Genomic DNA, 19,940 nt, shown 5'->3' with positions numbered 1-19,940 from the left:
GACATCAATAGGTAGAGAGATGAGGAGGGGACAGAGAAGGGCTGAGCTAAAGAAGGCATGCCAGAGGGACATGACGTGTACTTGGGGCAGGGCCAGAGTGCGGGCTGGCACAGCTGGGGAAGAGAGAGTGACAGGCTGGCACAGGAGTAGGGAGAGCAGATTCCAGGGGAAGACTGTGGCTGCTGGCGGCACAAGGGTCCCCAGACAGAGGGACTCTGGCCCTGCTGGGTTTCTGCCACCCAGGTCCTGCCGGGTTTAATCAGCCAGGTTCCAAAGAGCCGAGCTGTGTTCCCTGAGGTTCGGAGCACGCCAAGGTTGTGTCCTGTCCCCAGGCCCCCAAGATCCTGTTTGAACTCGTTCTTACTGAAAAACTTTCCACACTTGAGGGCTCCGGGAGTTACGGCCTTGGAATTCCTCCCACTCGTTCCAAAGCATACATTAAAGCTTTCCAATTAACACCAGCTGAAAAGTAAACCTTCATTTTAAAGAGGCAACAGAGGAAAGGAAGAGGGAACGAGTGGGCAATGAATTTCCCAACCAGGCAGCTGAAACGTAGAATGGTTGGGCTGAAAGGACCTCAAGGCTCATCTGGTACAAACCCTTTGTGCTATGGAGAGGCACCCGGGCCCAGAACGCGGAGTGACGTGCACATGGTCACACAGCCAGCCCACTTGGAGCAACACCAGACTCCGGGGTGGCCGGCAGCCAGGCCCGTGCCCTTTGAGTTACAGGGCATTGCACTGTCCCACAGTCCATATTCTCACCTGGGAACAGCCAACACCTCCCCACAGAGGCAAAAGCCCAACGTCACCCACACCTTTCAGCACAGGTTTCTCTCACCTGCCAATGGCTCACTCTCCTCCCCAAATCAAAGGAGGTGACCTGAAAGAAGGGAGAAGGGGAGGGCACAGGATCTGGTCAGCAGAGAGGAGCGGGGGTGCATTCACAGCAGAGAGGCCCTCCAGTGAAGCACACAGCCCTCCAGGCAGGGGCAGGACGGACTGAGAGGATGGGGAGGGAGAGAAGGCCAAGGCTTCCTGCAGGAAAAAGCACACACAAACATCACATGGTCGACAGCGTTTCACAACAAAGCTCCTGGAAGGCAGGGGCTGATCTGGGAGTCCCAGCAGGCCTGGCGAAGCTCAGACCCAAGTTTCCCCCATGGAAAGAACACGGACTTTGGAATGACCCAGATTTGAGTTTAAATCCCTTCTCTGGCATCCAGACTGGAGGACCTTGGGGAGTCAGTGAACCCCCCACTGAGCCTTGTTTTTCTCACCTATAAATAGATGTCTAGCACAACACCTGATGCATCAAAGGTAAAGCAGGGGCCGGGCGCGGTGGCTCATGCCTGTAATCCCAGCACTTTGGGAGGCCGAGGTGGGCGGATCACAAGGTCAGGAAATCAAGACCATCCTGGCTAACACAGTGAAACCCTGTCTCTACTAAAAATACAAAAATGAGCTGAGCGCGGTGGCGGGCACCTGTAGTCCCAGCTACTTGGGAGGCTGAGGCAGGAGAATGGCGTGAACCCAGGAGGCGGAGCTTGCAGTGAGCCGAGATCGCGCCACTGCACTCCAGCCTGGGCGACAGAGCGAGACTCCGTCTCAAAAAAAAAAAAAAAAAAAAATAGAAAAATTAGCTGGGCGTGATGGCGGGCGCCTGTAGTCCCAGCTACTCGGGAGGCTGAGTCAGGAGAATGGCGTGAACCCGGGAGGCAGAGCTTGCAGTAAGCTCACGCCACTGCACTCCAGCCTGGGACACAGAACCAGACTCCGTCTCAAAAAAAAAAAAAAAAAAAAGGTAAAGCAGGAACTGCTGGTTGTTCACACTGCTAAGACTTTCCTCCTGATATCTTATCCACTCTTGGCCACTTTATAAGCATCCTGAGGGCAGAAAGCATAGCACCTTGTCCAGTGTGGGGTCAGGGAACCAGCTTGGAGAATATCCATTTCTGAGCTTTCTAAACATCCCCCTACCGTCGCTGTCGGGGGTACAGCAAGGGGCTGCATCTGTGACCATGTCCCAAAGGCGGTGCTAAGCTCCATTGTCACCCTACTCCATCCACACGCCAGGGTCCCTGTGGACACGGTGATCTCGGTCCTGAGCCCACAGCTCTCCCACACCGTCCACCGAAGTCCTGCCTGTCTTTGCAACCTGCGTGCCAGGCTTAGCAAGCCATCTGACCCTCATCACATCTCTGGAGGGGCCGGAGGGAAGAAAAGGAGGCGTTTTCCACCGGTCACAGATGATGAAACTGAGGCAAAGAAATTAGGCTGCTGCTACCTGGCAGTCAGCACAAGGCCAGTTCACACCGTGGCTGGGAGTGGGAGAGACCCGCTGGGCACAGCTGCAGGGAGGGCGTGCTAAGGAGTCCAAAGGCTACAGGTGCAGTGGGGCTGAGAGGAAAATTTCCCCATGTTTGTCAATAAATATAAAACAAGTATCCCTGTTCCATTAAAAAAAAAAAGCAGGGAGGGGGCTGGCCGGGCCCGGTGGCTCATGTCTGTAATCCCAACACCTTGGGAGGCCAAGGTGGTCGGATCAACTGAGGTCAGGGGTTCGAGACCAGCTTGGCCAACATCATGAAATTCCATCTCTACAAAAATACAAAAATTAGCTGGGCATGATGGTGGGCGCCTGTAATCCCAGCTACTCGGGAGGCTAAGGCAGGAGAATCACTTGAACTCAGGAGACAGAAGTTGCATGAGCCGTGATCACGCCACTGCACTCCAGCCTGGGCGACAGAGCGAGACTCCATTTCCAAAAAAAAAAAGGCAGGGGGGTGGGGGCGGTGCGGGAATCAGGTAAATGTGATAATGTAGCTGTTAGTGGTGGAAATGAGGATGAGGATTTTCTATATGCCAGGGGGGTTCTAGATGCTTCACGTATCAACTCACTTCACATTTGAATAACCTTGTAAACTAGATCCTTTATAATCCCCACTTCACAGGCGAGAAAAGGGTCTTAAATAGCTTCCATGTCACATAACTGGAGAGCGGCAGGCCCAGGACGGGAACCTGACGCAGGGCGCTAACTACCTCCCTGCACTGCCTCTTACCACACATGCCTTCTCCACCTTCAGGCCATTCCCTTCACCTCCCAGCCCTAGGGCGACAGCCAGGCAGGCAAACAGTCCTGCAGGTCCCAGGACCAGCAGCCACTGCCTCCCAAGGTGCTTCCTCTCGCTGGAGGGGTCCGGGACCTGGATCTGCTCAGGGGATTGGACAACTGCTCCAACTCCCTAAAAATCAGGCCAGAATTCTCCTGGGATGTGCTGTTCCCACCGTCTCAGATTCCCAGAAGAACAGATGGACAGGGGAATTTCTGAATGAGTAACTAACCACAGAAAAATAAAGTTATGTAAATCAGCCTGGAACACGATTACAAAGGAATTAGGCATGGCCTTTCCAAAACTCAGCCTGAGGAAGCGGGAGATACCCGGAATGTGTGTGCTCCCTCCCTGCTGCCTGCCCCGGGGCAGAGCTGGGCCCACTGTGGGTTTCCAGGCTGCCCCTGTTTACAAAATGACAAGGTTTTTACCCCACGGGCAGCAGCAGAGGGACTGCTAAATGCACTTGGATTTCTCCCACCAACAGAAGAGACAGGCCCTAAGATACGAAAATCAGGCAAATAGTCCAACCGTTCCCTCTCCCCTCGCCTTGTTCTGTGTCCGCTGAAGTGCTTTTATTAATGATCCACTCACCACAATCTCCCTCCTGCAGCTTATAAAACAGAGTCCAAAAAATGTACCAATGACTCTGCCCTATCAGGATAGGAAATGACGGCAGGAAAACTCGAAATCCTCCCATCGCAAGCCCTTCCAGCAGAATGGGCCGCCCTTGCAACACCCGTCAGGAAACCTGGATGACAAGGAACCGTCTGTGTAGCCACCCAAGACAGCCTGGAAAACAGGAGGGGAAATGTGGACAGGCCTCAGCTGGAATTCTATGTTTTCCATAATTTAGAATGAGGCTATCTATCCTGCTTGCCTACTTCCTTTCCTAAAGCCATCCTGCTTGTAAAGGTGAAGATCTGTCACCCTGAAAGGCTTACAACTCTTCTGACACTCAGTTTGTGTCTGTCCCCAGTGGGGATGTCCCTCCACCCCTCAGAGCCACCTCGGGCTGAGGCTGAGTCCAGGAAACAACAAACAACAAACAAGCCAGAATGCGTCCAAGGGCAGCCACAGGGGTGGTGGGGTCTAGAAATGAAGTTGTCTGAGAAACAGCTGATGGAACTGGAGAAGAGACAGAGGGGTTCTGTTGTCAAATACTCCCAGGTTGTCATGTGGACCACAGGGCAGGCGCGCACTCCCGGGCTCTGGCGGCAGAGGCATGGCCAAAGGATGGCTCCAGGAAGGCAGGGCTGAAAAGCTGAGCTGTGCAGCAGCGGGGGGCAGTTCTCATCAGCAGAAACAGCCAAGCAAATGCCGGCCACATGACGGGAATCCAGTGCGAGGGTGACCTATGGGGACCCTTGCTCCTCCAAGGGCCTCTCTTTACCTTACAACAATCACGAACCCTGCCGAGCAGCGTGACTCAGGACGGACGGCTCTTTCTCGGTTTTTAGTACCGTTTATTCTAAGTGCTCACGAAGTGCATTTCGCTCAGCACTTCACAAGCATTGCCGTGTTTCATCCTCATCAGAACCTAGTACGGCAAGTACGATGCCTGTCGTCACATGGTAGGAACCCAAAAACATCCCTTCTACCAACGAGAAAACTGTGGCTCAGAGAGGATTTGGAGCTTGCTAAGGTCAAGTGTCCGGGCAGCAGCAGAACTTGATTGTGAACCCCAGTCTGAAGCCCCAGGGCCTGCACCCTGATCCGCTATGCAGCTTACAGGGGCAGCAGCAGTCTTGGTCTCGAGAGACCTGTTAAAGGGTTGGCAGGCTGTGATCAAATGCAACGGGACATCACTAGCAGGTATCAAGTTATTTTCCCAAAATGTTCAATAAACACACATTGCTTTTACAAAAGAAAAGAGCGAAACTTTTATCTAAATGATCAAGTTCAGCCCACTGTCTTGCAATCAGAAATGTGTCCGCTTAAGAAGTAGTTAGCCAATGGCCGGGCGCGGCAGCTCGTGCCTATAATCCCAGCACTTTGGGAGGCCAAGACGGGCGGATCACCTGAGGTTGGGAGTTCGAGACCAGCCTGACCAACATGGAGAAACCCCGTCTCTACTAAAAATACAAAATTAGCCAGGCGTGGTGGCGCATGCCTGTAATCCTAGCTACTTGGATGGCTGAGGCAGGAGAATCGCTTGAACCTGGGAGGCAGAGGTTGTGGTGAGCTGAGATCACGCCACTGCACTACAGCCTGGGCAAAAACAGCGAAACCCCGTCTCAAAAAAAAAAAAAAAAAAAAAGAAGTAGTTAGCCAGTCAAAAAGACAGGCAGTAAAAAGGTTTGTTAAAAAAATTAAAATAGGCCGGGCGCGGTGGCTCAAGCCTGTAATCCCAGCACTTTGGGAGGCCGAGACGGGCGGATCACGAGGTCAGGAGATCGAGACCATCCTGGCTAACACGGTGAAACCCCGTCTCTACTACAAAATACAAAAAAACTAGCCGGGCGAGGTGGCGGGCGCCTGTAGTCCCAGCTACTCGGGAGGCTGAGGCAGGAGAATGGCATAAACCTGGGAGACAGAGCTTGCAGTGAGCTGAGATCCGGCCACTGTACTCCAGCCTGGGTGACAGAGTGAGACTCCGTCTCAAAAAAATAAATAAATAAAATAAAAAATAATAAATAAAAATAGAGTTGTCTGCAAGGATGTGGAGAAACCAGAGTCCTCACACACTGCTAGTGGGAACGTAAAATGGTACAGCTGCTTTGGAAAACAGCCTGGAAGTCTTTAAACAGTTCAACACACAGTTACCGTATGACCCGGTGCTACAGACTGAATATTTGTGTACCCAAAATATTCCCATGTTGAAATCCTGGGCCCCAAGGTGATGGTATCAGCAGGTGGGGCCTTCGGGAGGTGATTAGGTCATGAAGATGGAGCCTTCAGGAACGGGACTAGTGCCCTAATGAAAGGGACCTCAGAGACCTCTCTTGCCCTGTTTCCACTGCACGAGGATATAAGTTTAGAACCCAGAAGACGGCTTCACCAGGACCTGACCACGCTGGCACCATGATCTGGGACCCCCCAGCCTCCAGAACTGGCAGAAATAAATGCCTACTGTTCATTAAGCCACCCGGTCTGTGGGACTTTGCTATATACAGCAGCCTGAGCTAAGACCCCCTGCAATTCCACTCGCAGGTATTTGCCCAAGAGAAATGAAAACACATGACCACACAAAAGCGTGGTACATGAACCTCACAGCCACATTAGGTGTAAGCCAGAAAAGGTGGTAATAACTCAAATGTCAGTCAACGACGAATGGGTACAGATAAACAAAATGTGGTCTGTCCGTATGCTGGAATATTACTGAGCCCTAAAAAGGAATGGAATTCTGACACATGCTACAACATAGATGAACCCTGAAAACCTTACGCTAAGTGGAAGAAGTCAGTCACAGAAGACGACATATTGTATAATTCTATTCATATGTCCAGGGTAGGTAAATCATGGAGACAAAAGGGACATTAATGGTTGGCTAAGGCAGGGAGAAAAACTGGGGGCGGGGAAGCGGGGCATGGGAGTGACTGTTAATGGAGTTTCTTTTGGGGGTGATGAAAAGGTTCTAAAATTGACAGTGCTGATGGTCACACGCTGAGAATATGGTAAAAACCACTGAACTGTCCTCTTCAGATAGACAAACTCTATGGTATGTGAGTTACATCTCAATAACACAAACCTGTTGGCCTTCTTCCTTAATGTTATCAGATTACAGGGAATTTTTTTTTTTTTTTTTTTAGATGGAGTCTCACTCTGTCACCCAGGCTGGAATGCAATGGTGCAACCTTAGTTCACTGCAACCTCCACCTCCTGGGTTCAAGCGATTCTCCTGCCTCAGCCTCTGGAGTAGCTGGGATTATAGGCGCCTGCCACCACAGCTGGCTAATTTTTGTATTTTTAGTAGAAATGGGGTTTCACCACATTGGCCAGGCTGGTCTCGAACTCCTGGCCTCAGGTAATCCACCCACCTCAGCCTCCCAAAGTGCTGGATGTGAGCCACCATGCCTGGCCAGACTGCAGGGAATCTAATGAAGGAGAGCGATTATGGGGTTAATGAAAGAAAGACAGCACCCCACAAACTCACCACCTCCTGCCAGTGTCTAAGGTGTCACTCACTCACTCAACAAACACTCACTAAACACATGCTATATGCCATGCACCGCCCTACATGAGGGGTCAGCAAACCACAGTCTGCGGGCTGAGTACAGCCCACCACCTGTCTTTGTATGGCCTGCATGCGAGAAATGGTTTCTGTACTTCATAAGGTTGAAAAAAAATCAAAAGCAGAATATTCCATGATGTGGAAATGACATGAAATTTAAATTTCAATGTCCGTAAATACATTTTTTGGAACACAATCGCACTCATTTATGGAGTGTCTGCAGCCACTTCTGTGCTGCAAGGGCAGGGTTGAGCAGCTGCAACACAGACCATATGGTCTGCAAAGCCTAACATGTTTACAGTCAGGTCCTTTACAGATGAAATCGGCTGATCACAGAGCTAGATGTCAGAGATGCAGGAGAGGAGAAGGGATGAGTAACAGTCAGGGCCTCTGCCTTCGTGGGGTTTATGACCCACTGAGGATGACAGTCAGGGTCTGAGGATCACATAAGTGAGTACACAATTATAAACGAGGGGAAATGCTGCTGGGAGGGCCAGACCCTACTGCCCAGTGAGCACGTGTGACAAGGGGACCTGCCCAGGCCAGGGGTCCAGGCCAGCGCCCCTGGAGAAGGACTTGACTCTGGACCTGGGGACATGAAGGGAGCCACATTTGCAAAGCCCCAAAGAGGGAGGGTGCAAGGCCCAATAAAGGGGTAAAAGGACACTGAAGCTGCAGGGCAGAGTGAAGGACAGGGCATGCATGGCACCTGGCACTGTCAAACTGGCACACCCCTGAGGGTCTCCTGGGGTTCACAGACCAGGTCTGTATCACTGGAGAATGTGGGAAGGGGACTGAGAACCATCTGATACACCTAGTACCAGGCGACCTAAGAAGATAGAAGACGAAAGAGTTCATCAACCAAAAAAATATCTGTTGATCACCTAACAAAGTGCCCATCACTTTATTTATCCAATATAGTACAGGACACAAAATAAGAAAGAGGCCTTCTTTTGGCCGGGCATGGTGGCTCAAGCCTGTAATCCTAGCACTTTGGGAGGCCAAGGCGGGCAGATCACGAGGTCAGGAGATCGAGACCATCCTGGCTAACATGGTGAAACCCCGTCTCTACTAAAAAATACAAAAAAACTAGCCGGGCGAGGTGGCGGGCGCCTGTAGTCCCAGCTGCTCGGGAGGCTGAGGCAGGAGAATGGCATAAACCCGGGAGGCGGAGCTTGCAGTGAGCTGAGATCTGGCCACTGCACTCCAGCCTGGGCAAAAGAGCGAGAGTCCGCCTCAAAAAAAAAAAAAATAAAATAAGAAAGAGGCCATCTTTTGACTTCAACAGGAAAGAGCAAGTTGAAGAAACAAGCCCAGTTTCTCATCATGGCCTCAGGACCTGATCAGAGCCGGGTCCCACTACTCAAACATAATTGCACTCGTGTCCCCAGTGCCTGGAATGAGCCTCCCCAGGCATCCACCAGGACTGCTCTCTCTGTCCCTTGGAGGGTCCATCAGATGTGACTGACTGGAGACGCTCTCCCTCCCCACCACACAGGCCCTGTGCCGTACCTGCAGCACCTAGGCCTTTACCCCACCCCTTTCTGCACCACACTTCCCGCTACCCAACAGACACATACTCCCTTGATGGGCTCTTACATTAGAACGTAAGCTTATGAGGACGGGAATTTCATTTTTCTCACTGCGTATTCCCAGCACTATGACCTGACATAGAGTTAGCTCTCAATAAATATTCATGGAATAGCTCCTGAACGACCATTGGGTCGATATAGAAGTTAACAAGGAAATTGGAGAATTTCTGGAAACAGGCTGGGCACAATGGCTTATTCCTATAATATCCACACTTTAGGAGGCCACGGCAGGAGGATTGTAGGAGCCAGGAGTTCAAGACCAACCTAGGCAATACAGCTAAACCTTATCTCTACAAAAAATTTAAAAATTAGCTCGGTGTAGTGGCATGTGCCTATAGCCCCAGCTACTGGGGAGTCTGAAATGGGAGGATCACTTGAGTCCAAGAGGTCGAGACTGCAGTGAGCTACGGTCCCTCCAGCCTGGGAGACAGAGTAAGACCCTGTCCCAAAAAAAAAAGCAGAAATAAATGAGATTGAGAGTAAAAAATATATATATATAAAAGATCAATGAAACAAAATCAGTTGTTTTAAAGATAAAATCTGATTCTGCTGAGCATAAAAATAAAAACAAAAACTTTTTAAATAAAATGAGATCTAATTCTAGAAAAGAACAAAATTGACAAACTTTTAACCAGACTAAGAAAAAAAAAAAGAGGACCCAAATAAATAAAATCAGAGATAAAAATGAAACATTACAATTGATACCACAGAAATTCACAGGCTCATTAGAGACTACTAAGAGCCACTAGATGCCAATAAACTGAAAAACCTGGAAGAAACGCATAAATTCCTAGACAATGAATATTCACAGACTAAATACAAACACAAAACACCTAAAGAAAATGTAGGCCGGGCGCGGTGGCTCACGCCTGTAATCCCTGCACTTTGGGAAGCCGAGACGGGCGGATCACGAGGTCAGGAGATCGAGACCATCCTGGCTAACACGGTGAAACCCCGTCTCTACTAAAAAATACAAAAAAATAGCTGGGTGAGGTGGCGGGCGCCTGTAGTCCCAGCTACTCGGGAGGCTGAGGCAGGAGAATGGCGTAAACCCGGGAGGCAGAGCTTGCAGTGAGCTGAGATCTGGCCACTGCACTCTGGCCTGGGCGACAGAGCGAGACTCCATCTCAAAAAAAAGAAAAAACAAAGAAAATGTAGGCCAGGTGCGGTGGCTCACGCCTATAATCCCAGCACTTTGGGAGGCCAAGGTGGGCAGATCACAAGGCCAGGTGATCAAGACCATCTTAGCTAACACAGTGAACCCCGTCTCTATTTAAAAATACAACAAAATAGGCCGGGCGCGGTGGCTCAAGCCTGTAATCCCAGCACTTTGGGAGGCCGAGACGGGCGGATCACAAGGTCAGGAGATCGAGACCATCCTGGCTAACACGGTGAAACCCCGTCTCTGGCCGGGCGCGGTGGCTCAAGCCTGTAATCCCAGCACTTTGGGAGGCCGAGACGGGCGGATCACGAGGTCAGGAGATCGAGACCATCCTGGCTAACACCGTGAAACCCCGTCTCTACTAAAAATACAAAAAACTAGCCAGGCGAGGTGGCGGGCGCCTGTAGTCCCAGCTACTCCGGAGGCTGAGGCAGGAGAATGGCGTAAACCCGGGAGGCGGAGCTTGCAGTGAGCTGAGATCCGGCCACTGCACTCCAGTCTGGGCGACAAAGCAAGACTCTGTCTCAACAACAACAAAAAAAAATACAACAAAATAGCCAGGCGTGGTGGCGGGCACCCGTAGTTCCAGCTACTCGGGAGGCTGAGGCCGGAGAATGGCGTGAACCCGGGAGGTGGAGCTTGCAATGAACACGGTTCACGCCACTGCACTCCAGCCTGGGCGACAGAGAGAGACACAGTCTCAAAAACAAAACAAAACAAAAAAAGAAAATGTAAAGGCGACTTGTCCTCGATTTGTAACCTTGGGCAAGTTACCTCTTTACAGCTCAGTCTCCTCATGGTGAGGTAAAAATAATCAATGTGAGTAAAAATGTAATGCAGCCAAGCACAGTGGGTCAAGTCGGTAATCCCAGCACCTTGGGAAGCCAAGGCAGGTGTATCACCTGAGGTTAGAAGTTCGAGAGCAGTCTGGTCAACATGGTGAAACCCCTTCTCTATTAAAAATACAAAAATTAGCCAGGTGTAAAATTACACCTGTAATTCCAGCTACTCAGGAGGATGAGGCACAAGAATCAGGGTTCCTTGATTCTTCCTGGGTTCCCTGAACCCAGGAAACGGAGGCTACAGTAAGCCGAGATCGCACCACTGCAATTCAGCCTGGGCAGCAGAGTGAGACTCTGTCTCTGTCTCAAAAAAAAAAAAGGGTAATGCACATAAACACTGATCATTCTTACCATTTTTTGTGTTAGTATCTATTTTGTGTCACACATTAAAGGAGGGCAGTTTTAAATACATATCTCATTTAATCCTCACATAAACCTCATCAGGTAAGTTTTATTATAAATTTCTCTTAGATAGAAGCTCAGAGATACTAGGTGAGTTTTCCAAGGTCACCCAGTGAACAGGTATCAGAATTAAAATTCAAACCTGGCACTATCGGGCCTCAAGTTCTATCCTCCTTCCTCTATATCCAGCTATGAACCAAAAATATCCAAGGAGGCTGGCGAAAGGGGACTGACATCTCCTGGAGCAGCTGAGAAGTGTTATGAGGAGGTAGGATCTGGACCATGTTCTGAAGTGGTACAAGAATTCAGAGGAGGATCAGAAGAAAGATATTCTAGGCCCAGAAAAGTGAAGGCACAGCAGTTCCTTTCCACAGGAGACTTACACTGTTGTGCCACAAATGAGGACAATAGCAGAATCCCACGACTTGCACCTGGATGAAACCTTAGATGCAGCCAGTCCAACCACTTGTTTTACAGAACAAGAACCACGGTCTACGGTGATAGAGTGACCTGTAGAAGGTTGTAAAAGCTATAGACTCTGCCTGTGTTGCTGCTTCCTTTCTAAACTGGATGCTTTTTTATTTTTGTTCGTTTAATTCCTGGTTAAAAATTGGAGAATCAACACATGTTCACTGCAGCCACAGAAGATAAACCAGGATAAAGAAAAAGTCAACAGTGTCCCCACCACTAGCCAGAAACAATGCTAAATACTTGCATATGTAACATGTTCAGAGTTACAGTAAATGACTGGCACATCAGAACAGTCTGAACCTGGGTGAACTGTGCTTGTGTTTGCATTTCTGTTTCCAAGTCTGTTTGCAATTCATTCATGTGTTCACTCATTCAGCCAGCAAGGACTGAGGACCTCCTATGTAACCAGCACAGCTCTAGGCACAAAGGATCCTGCAACAAACAGACATAATGAAATGGAGTTTTGTTCCTTTCCTGTAAGGCTAAAAAAAACACCCACTGGACTGTTAAAAACAACAGATGAATCGGCCGGGCGCGGTGGCTCAAGCCTGTAATCCCAGCACTTTGGGAGGCCGAGACAGGTGGATCACGTGGTCAGGAGATCGAGACCATCCTGGCTAACATGGTGAAATCCCGTCTCTACTAAAAAATACAAAAAATTGGCCGGGCGTGGTGGCTCACGCCTGTAATCCCAGCACTTTGGGAGGCCGAGGTGGGCGGATCACAAGGTCAGGAGATCGAGACCATGGTGAAACCCCGTCTCTACTAAAAATAGAAAAAATTAGCCGGGCGCAGGGGCGGGCGCCTGTAGTCCCAGCTACTCGGGAGGCTGAGGCAGGAGAATGGCGTGAACCCGGGAGGCAGAGCTTGCAGTGAGCTGAGATCCGGCCACTGCAGTCCAACTTGGGCGACAGAGCGAGACTCTGTCTTAAAAAAACACAACAGGCCGGGCGCGGTGGCTCAAGCCTGTAATCCCAGCACTTTGGGAGGCCGAGACGGGCGGATCACGAGGTCAGGAGATCGAAACCATCCTGGCTAACACGGCGAAACCCCGTCTCTATTAAGAAATACAAAAAACTAGGGCCGGGCGCGGTGGCTCAAGCCTGTAATCCCAGCACTTTGGGAGGCCGAGACGGGCGGATCACAAGGTCAGGAGATCGAGAACATCCTGGCTAACACGGTGAAACCCCGTCTCCACTAAAAACACAAAAAATTAGCCGGGCGAGGTGGCGGCGCCTGTGGTCCCAGCTACTCGGGAGGCTGAGGCCGGAGAATGGCGTGAACCCGGGAGGCGGAGCTTGCAGTGAGCTGAGATCCGGCCACTGCACTCCAGCCTGGGCGACAGAGCGAGACTCCGTCTCAAAAAAAAAAAAAAAAAAAAAAAAAAAAAGGAATACAAAAAATTAGCCGGGCGAGGTGGCAGGCGCCTGTAGTCCCAGCTACTCGGGAGGCTGAGGCCGGAGAATGGCGTGAACCCGGGAGGCGGAGCTTGCAGTGAGCTGAGATCCGGCCACTGCACTCCAGCCTGGGCGACAGAGCGAGACTCCGTCTCAAAAAAAAAAAAAAAAACAAACAAACAAACAAAAACAAAAACAAAAAAAAAACACAACAGATGAAGGCAAGTAAATGCACCATCTATGTCCTACTCAAAGATCTCCAAGAGAACCGGTACACTTACATCTACTGTGCCCCATGCCCCACTAAATCAACAGAAAAAAGACTTATGGCCAGCATGGTGACTTCAAGAGACCCTGTCTCTTTAAAAAAATTAGCAAATTAGTATCCTGGTATTTTTTATTGAGCTGTTAATATTTCCTAGAGCAGAACCTTCTAGTCTACCAGGGAGATCTAAAATGGAATTCCTGTGCCCAGGAGCCTATGGAGGAAGAGCACAAGGTCTTGGCCTCTGTACTTAAACCTAACGCCCTATCTTCCCTGTGCCTGGTTTCCTCAGTCCACAGACTAAGGACCTCCTGCTTTACCCTCTCCACAGAAAAAGCCCACAGCAGGCGCAGTGGCTCACGCCTGTAATCCCAGCACTTTGGGAGGCCGAGGTGGGCAGATCACGAGGTCAGGAGATCGAGACCATCCTGGCTAACACGGTGAAACCCTGTCTCTACTAAAAATGCAAAAAATTAGCCAGGTGTGGTGGCAGGCACCTGTGGTCCCAGCTGCTCGAGAGGCTGAGGAAGGAGAATGGCGTGAACCCGGGAGGCGGAGCTTGCAGTGAGCCAAGATCAGGCCACTGCACTCCAGCCTGGGCGACACAGCAAGACTCTGTCTCAAAAAATACTAATAAAAAAATAAAGAATCCTTCCTTCCAAAATGAAACTATCATTAATATCCTTAGAGAAAGAAGATAATGACGTTGTACCCATGAAACCAAAACCAAAAGGGTGCTACAAAAGAGAAATACTCAGAAAACAAAATTTCTTGAAATTAAAAATCTGCTAACTAAAATAAAAATCCCGACAGAAGGCAGGAAGCTAAAGTGAAAGAAATCTCCAGGAAAGCAAAGGAGGGGGATAGGAAAGAAAATAAAATTGTAAGACCAATCCAGGAGATTTAATATCTAAATTCTAGGAGTTCCAAAAGAAAGGAGAAAACGGGCACTTTGGGAGGCCGAGGCAGGCGAATCACAAGGTCAGGAGATCGAGACCATCCTGGCTAACATGGTAAAACCCCGTCTCTACTAAAAACACAAAAAATTAGCCGGGTGTGGTGGCGGATGCCTGTAATTCCAGCTATTAGGGAGGCTGAGGCAGGAGAATGGCATGAATCCAGGAGGCAGAGCTTGCAGTGAGCCGAGATCGCGCCACTGCACTCCAGTCTGGGCGACAGAGTGTGACTCCATCTCAAAAAAAAAAAAGAAAAAGAAAGGAGAAAACGGAGGAAGGAGACCATCGGTGAAGTAACTCAAGAAAATTTCCCTGAACTAAACAGTGTGTGTTTCAAGATCGAAAGGATCCACAGTGAATGAAAGTCGAGTCACACTAAATCACGTCATGTGTGACACAGCAGAACACTTGAGACAGACTTTTCCACAGGACACCAGAGACTGCAGAGAGAAAAGCCATGCTACCTTCAAAGGAATAAAACTGGAATGGCATTAGACTTCTTGACAGTAACCCTGGAATTTAAAAGAAAATTAAGGCCGGGCGCGGTGGCTCAAGCCTGTAATCCCAGCACTTTGGGAGGCCGAGACGGGCGGATCACGAGGTCACAAGATCAAGACCATCCTAGCTAACATGGTGAAACCCCGTCTCTACTAAAAAAATACAAAAAACTAGCCGGGCGAGGTGGCGGGCGCCTGTAGTCCCAGCTACTCGGGAAGCTGAGGCAGGAGAATGGCGTGAACCCGGGAGGCGGAGCTTGCAGTGAGCTGAGATCCGGCCACTGCACTCCAGCCCGGGTGCCAGAGCGAGACTCCGTCTCAAAAAAAAAATAAAAAAATAAAAAATAAAAAATAAAAAATAAAAAAATAAAAGAAAATTAAGCAATGCTTTGCACAGAGTTGCGGGTGGGGGACTGGAACCTAGCTGAGATCCTACACCAAGCCAAAATATCAGCGAAGTGTGAATGCAGAATGAAGAGTTTTTTCAGATTTGCAAGACCAACAAATTTTCACAGAGTACCTACTACGTGGTCCACTGCACTGCCCTGTGGCACATTTATTACCCTGCATCGTAGCATCCGATGACTCACTGTCTACACCACAGACTCCAGAGGAGAGACTGTGTTTTATTCCTCTGAATACCTTCAGCACAGGGGTGAGCACAGGTGCTGTGGGGTTACACATGAAAGGCACTCAGCCCAGAGGGGAACGCTTAGTTAATGGAGGGAGGTGATATCTAAACTGAGTCCACAAGGAGTATCCAGAGGCGTGAGGATCAGGTATTGAGGTTTTAGAGAGTTTCTTACTGGGTTTAGCAACAGAGTTGAAAGGATAAACAGCACGAGGTTGGTCCAGGCAGCAGGAGTATGTGCAAAGGTTTGGGGGCCTGGCCAGAGACAAGAGTCCCAGCTGACATTTGAAACTCAAGCCAGGAAAAAATGAATTCACGCCCAGGTAGCGCTAGTGATATCACCAGGTATCTGGATTTGTTTGGATCACCTTTTCCGGAACAAGGTAATTTACAAATAAATAAAATACAGCCAATCTGAGCCTGAAGAATGAGGACACTGAAGCAAAGGGCTGTCTCTGGGTGTGACCTAAAGGTCCCTGCAGCAGCTTGGCAGTCCTACAGGGAATAGGCCACCACGAAGCCAGTGCCCCAAACAGAAAGGGAAAGCGGGACCTAACGAGAGGCTTGCATGGGCCGCAGATGACGGGCACAGGGACACAGGGGCTGGACTGGGGGTCTGCTGTGCTCGGTCCCTCTCTCCTCACCCCAGCCTGTGAAACCCAGAGATTTAAGGCTCAGAAAGATCCCAGGCCCAAAGACTGGGAACAAAGGCCCCGAGTCAACCCATCGGGCAGCCAAACAGGCTGGGGATCTCATCTCAGCCTCCAGGCCACTCCCACCCCCTGCAGTGCTGCCTGGCAGACCTCAGGTTTTCATGCAGATTTTCACTGGCTGGATTTCAAGGTCAGAAGAAACCGTCAAGGATGAGTAACAGTCTGGCCCCTCCACCACTCTAACTCAAATTTATGGAGGCAGCTTTCTAGATACAGCCTCCCTCCCCCACTCCCCATGGAGGGGGCCGCCGGCGGCTCAAGTCTAATTGGATTTCCACAGCCCCGCGATGATTTCGTGCTCTGCAGTGGCAGCAGCGGTGGTGGTGGCGGCAAGGTTTCTGAAATAGAAACAAAGTCAGGGGCCTGTTTGCTCTGCTTCTGTGGCTGGAAACCCGCTGGGATCTGAGCAGCCGGGGGGGCCCTTTCCTTCCCAAAATGGTCCTTTTCCACCCTACTGAACAATGCACCCTCCATCCCCAGGGCCCCAAGGGCTCTGCAGCCAAGGTCTCGGTTTTGCTGATGGTACATATTCAAGGTCAGGGAAGACAGTCAGCCTGAGCTTGAGAAGCCAGCTCCAGCCCCGCGCTATACAGCCAGGGAGCCGAGGGAGGGGCAGCCTCTTTTACTGTTGTTTTGTTTTGTTTCGTGTTGGTTTTTTGAGACACGGTCTCACTCTGTTGCCCAGGCTGGAGTGCAGTGGCACCATCACGGCTCACTGCAGACTCGAACTCCTGGGCTCAGGTAATCCTCCCACCTCAACCTCCCAAGCAGCTGGGACTACAGGTACGTGCCACCCCGTGTGGTTAATGTTTTGATTTTTTGCAGAGACGGGGGTCTCATTATGTTGCCGAGGGTGAACTCAAATTTCTGGGCTCAAGTAATCCTTCTGTCTCAGCCTCCCAAAGCACCAGGACTACAGGCGTGAGCCACCAGGCCCAGTCCCATCTTTCTTTTTAAGAACCTCCTCCACTTCCCACCACCAGTTTCTGCCTTTGTTAACTTTACATTTTACAGGCATAATGCCTCCCAGCCTGCAGCTCTCAGACCACTGAACCACCTGTGTCTCCTGCGGCCTCAGTCTCTCTAAGCGCTCTCTCTTCTTCATTATACAAGAGGGGTAAACTGAGGAACAGGGTGTGGTAGGCTAAAAGCCATTATTGTGCGGACCCCACCACTGTCAGAAACTCCCATGCCAAGTCAGCTGCCAGCTGTTGGTGCCCGTCTCTGACATGTGTCCCCCACACACCTCCCTGTGGGGATAGGTGGGTATATGCACAGGTGAACTAAGCAATCAAACAAACGTGTGTGTGAGAGCCACAGCATGGGCAGGCATGTGTGTGTGTGTGTGCAAGAGCGAGTGTGCATGCTATGTGTAGGTGCACATGGGTTGAGGATGGAGTGGGTGAGGGCTGAGCGGGCATCTGAGTGTGTGCACTGCACATATGAATGAGTACGGGAGGGTAAGGGAGACGGTGATGAGTGTGGATGTGACCAAGCACACCTGAGAACATGAGCGTGTCCGTGAGCATGTGTGTGTGTGCCTGTAATCCCAGAACTTTGGGAGGCTGAGGCAGGAGGAATGCTTGAGCCCAGGAGTTCGAAACCAACCTGGGCAACATAGCAAGACCCCCATTTCTACAAAAAATACAAAAATTAAATTGCAAAGCAGGTCCTAGGCCCCCAGGGGCATGTTCACTCCTTGAGACAACTACTAGGTAGGGCAGGGACCCTCACCCCACCGGGATTCAGACACCAAAGCACGTGGTTAACAGAAAAGGAACCACCCCAAATTCAGAAGCCCCTGTTTCCCGCTCAGCTCGCCTCTTCCCTCCCTGTCCCTCTCAAGGCAAGCTGCACAGATGCCTGGGCTCCTGGGTTCCCTCCCTTACTCCACCCCAGCCTCACTCTCTGACCCCAATTTTTCCAGCCTGTAGCTTTTAAAAAAAAAAAAAAAACAAGGAAAAAAATCTTCCTTACTTCCTCAGGGAGCGATAAATATAAGGATTATGGAAGTGACGTTCTGAAAGCGATCTGAACTACTTGGAAGGAAAGGGATAGGTAAAATACGGGGCATTTTGGCCCAGACTTCACTCGGAAACAGAAGGAGGTTCTCTCCCCTGGGAGAAGACGGCACATCTGCAGCACTCCTCCATCTGCCTGCCTCGGGGCGCTGAGCCCCAGTCGGCAGCAGAAAGCTGGGGCCCCTACACAGCAGGGCTTGTCTGAACACAAAGACACAGGGTCCTGCAGGCCCAGAGAGGCTGCCGTGCGCAGACAGGGCACAAATTCCACTCCCCAGGCAGCCTCCCCTCATCTGGAAACAATTTGCTTTTCCTTCCACCACACAAGTGAGTTAAAGGAGAGGGCCTGCCCCTCATCCCTCTTCCAGGGTGACCAGCTGAATGCCTGAGAGCAGCCAAACAACAGGCACAGGGTCCCCCTGCCCATCACCCCCACACGCCTGTCCACTGTTGTCCTAAATGACCGGTCCTTTTGCTCTGGAAATATGGACAAGAGTCCAGGGCACAACCTTTGGAACCTGACTGACCTAAGCTGACAGCTGGCTGCATCACCTTTTAGCTCTGTATCCTTGGACAAAACGGTTACTTTCTCTGAACTTCTTGCTAAGTAAGTTGCAGACAAAGTTGCTGGAAAGATTAAATGAGGTGTCCACAAAAAGAGTCTGCACCGAGCCAGGCACACGATAAGCACTTGGTAGCTAACAGTTTAAGAGGCCAGACGCGATGGCTCATGCCTGTAATCCCAGCATTTTGGGAGGCTGAGGCAGGAGGAATGCTTGAGTCCAGGAGTTCGAAACCAACCTGGGCAACATAGCAAGACCCCTATTTCTACAAAAAATACAAAAATTAACCAGGCGTGGTGGTACATGCCTATGGTCCCAGCTATTCGGGAGGCTGAGGTGGGAGGATCTTCTGAACCCAGGAGTTTGAGGCTTCAGTGAGCCATGATGATGCCACTGGACTCCAGCCTGGGTGACAGAGTGAGACCCTACCTTAAAACAACAACAACAATTAAAAAAAAAAAAAGTTATTAATACTGCTACTGTCTCTTAGTTGATTCTCTTCCTAGCAGCCACAGCAATCCTTTTGAAATACACGCCAGCTCTCCCACTCCTTTGCTCAAAGCCCTCCATGGCTCCCATCTCTCCTGCCATAAGAGCTAAAGCGCCTAAGATGGCCCTAGATAATTCAAATCCCATGACCTTCCCCTTGCTCACTCCCCTTCAGCTGAACCAGCCTTGAACAGGCCTCAAGTGCTCCCACCTCCTGCTCCTGCTGCCCCGGGAGGCACCCTCACAAGATGTTCACAGGTTCACTCCCTCCCCGTCTTCCAGTCTCTCCTTAAATGCCACCTCCTCGGTAAGGCCTTCATGGCTTCCTGACCCCGCCTCATCCTCCTGTCCCGCCCACTTTACTGTCCTCCATAGCATTTGCCACCTCCTGATATACACCAATTTTCATTGTCTGTCTCCTCCACCAACATACGAGCTCTTGAGGGCAGGGATTTTTCCTCACTCCTGCAGCCCCAGCGCCTGGAGCAGTGCTTGGCCAGAGGAGCCCTTCAAATATCTGTGGGATGAGGCTTAGGACACTTAGCGTGAACCAAGCAGAGGCTGGGACCAGAAACACAAGCCCGGCCGGGCGCGGTGGCTCAAGCCTGTAATCCCAGCACTTTGGGAGGCCGAGATGGGCGGATCACGAGGTC

At 50.5% G+C, this 19,940-nt stretch overlaps 1 protein-coding gene across 10 annotated transcripts in view; it reads right to left on the bottom strand.

Annotated features, from left to right (window-relative positions):
- Positions 1-19,940, bottom strand: part of TSPAN9 (tetraspanin 9) — a 211,715-nt gene that overhangs the window by 165,088 nt on the left and 26,687 nt on the right. For 4 of the 10 annotated variants that reach the window (XM_065523577.2, XM_074006108.1, XM_065523575.2 and 1 more), the window contains exon 1: positions 841-1,003. The exons of 5 other annotated variants lie outside the window; for them this stretch is intronic. Coding sequence is in view for 1 of the 5 variants with exons in the window: in XM_065523572.2 (XP_065379644.2) it covers positions 3,707-3,812 (106 nt within the window). In the remaining 4 variants the exon portion in view is untranslated. Of the gene's footprint in view, positions 1-840; positions 1,004-3,706; positions 3,902-19,940 lie in introns of those variants that run through there. One more of the 10 variants, XM_065523572.2, reaches the window with a different exon arrangement.

Source organism: Macaca fascicularis, chromosome 11 (assembly GCF_037993035.2).
Source record: "Macaca fascicularis isolate 582-1 chromosome 11, T2T-MFA8v1.1".
Classification (NCBI taxonomy): domain Eukaryota; kingdom Metazoa; phylum Chordata; class Mammalia; order Primates; family Cercopithecidae; genus Macaca; species Macaca fascicularis.
This window is presented reverse-complemented; position numbering and strand designations above follow the sequence as displayed.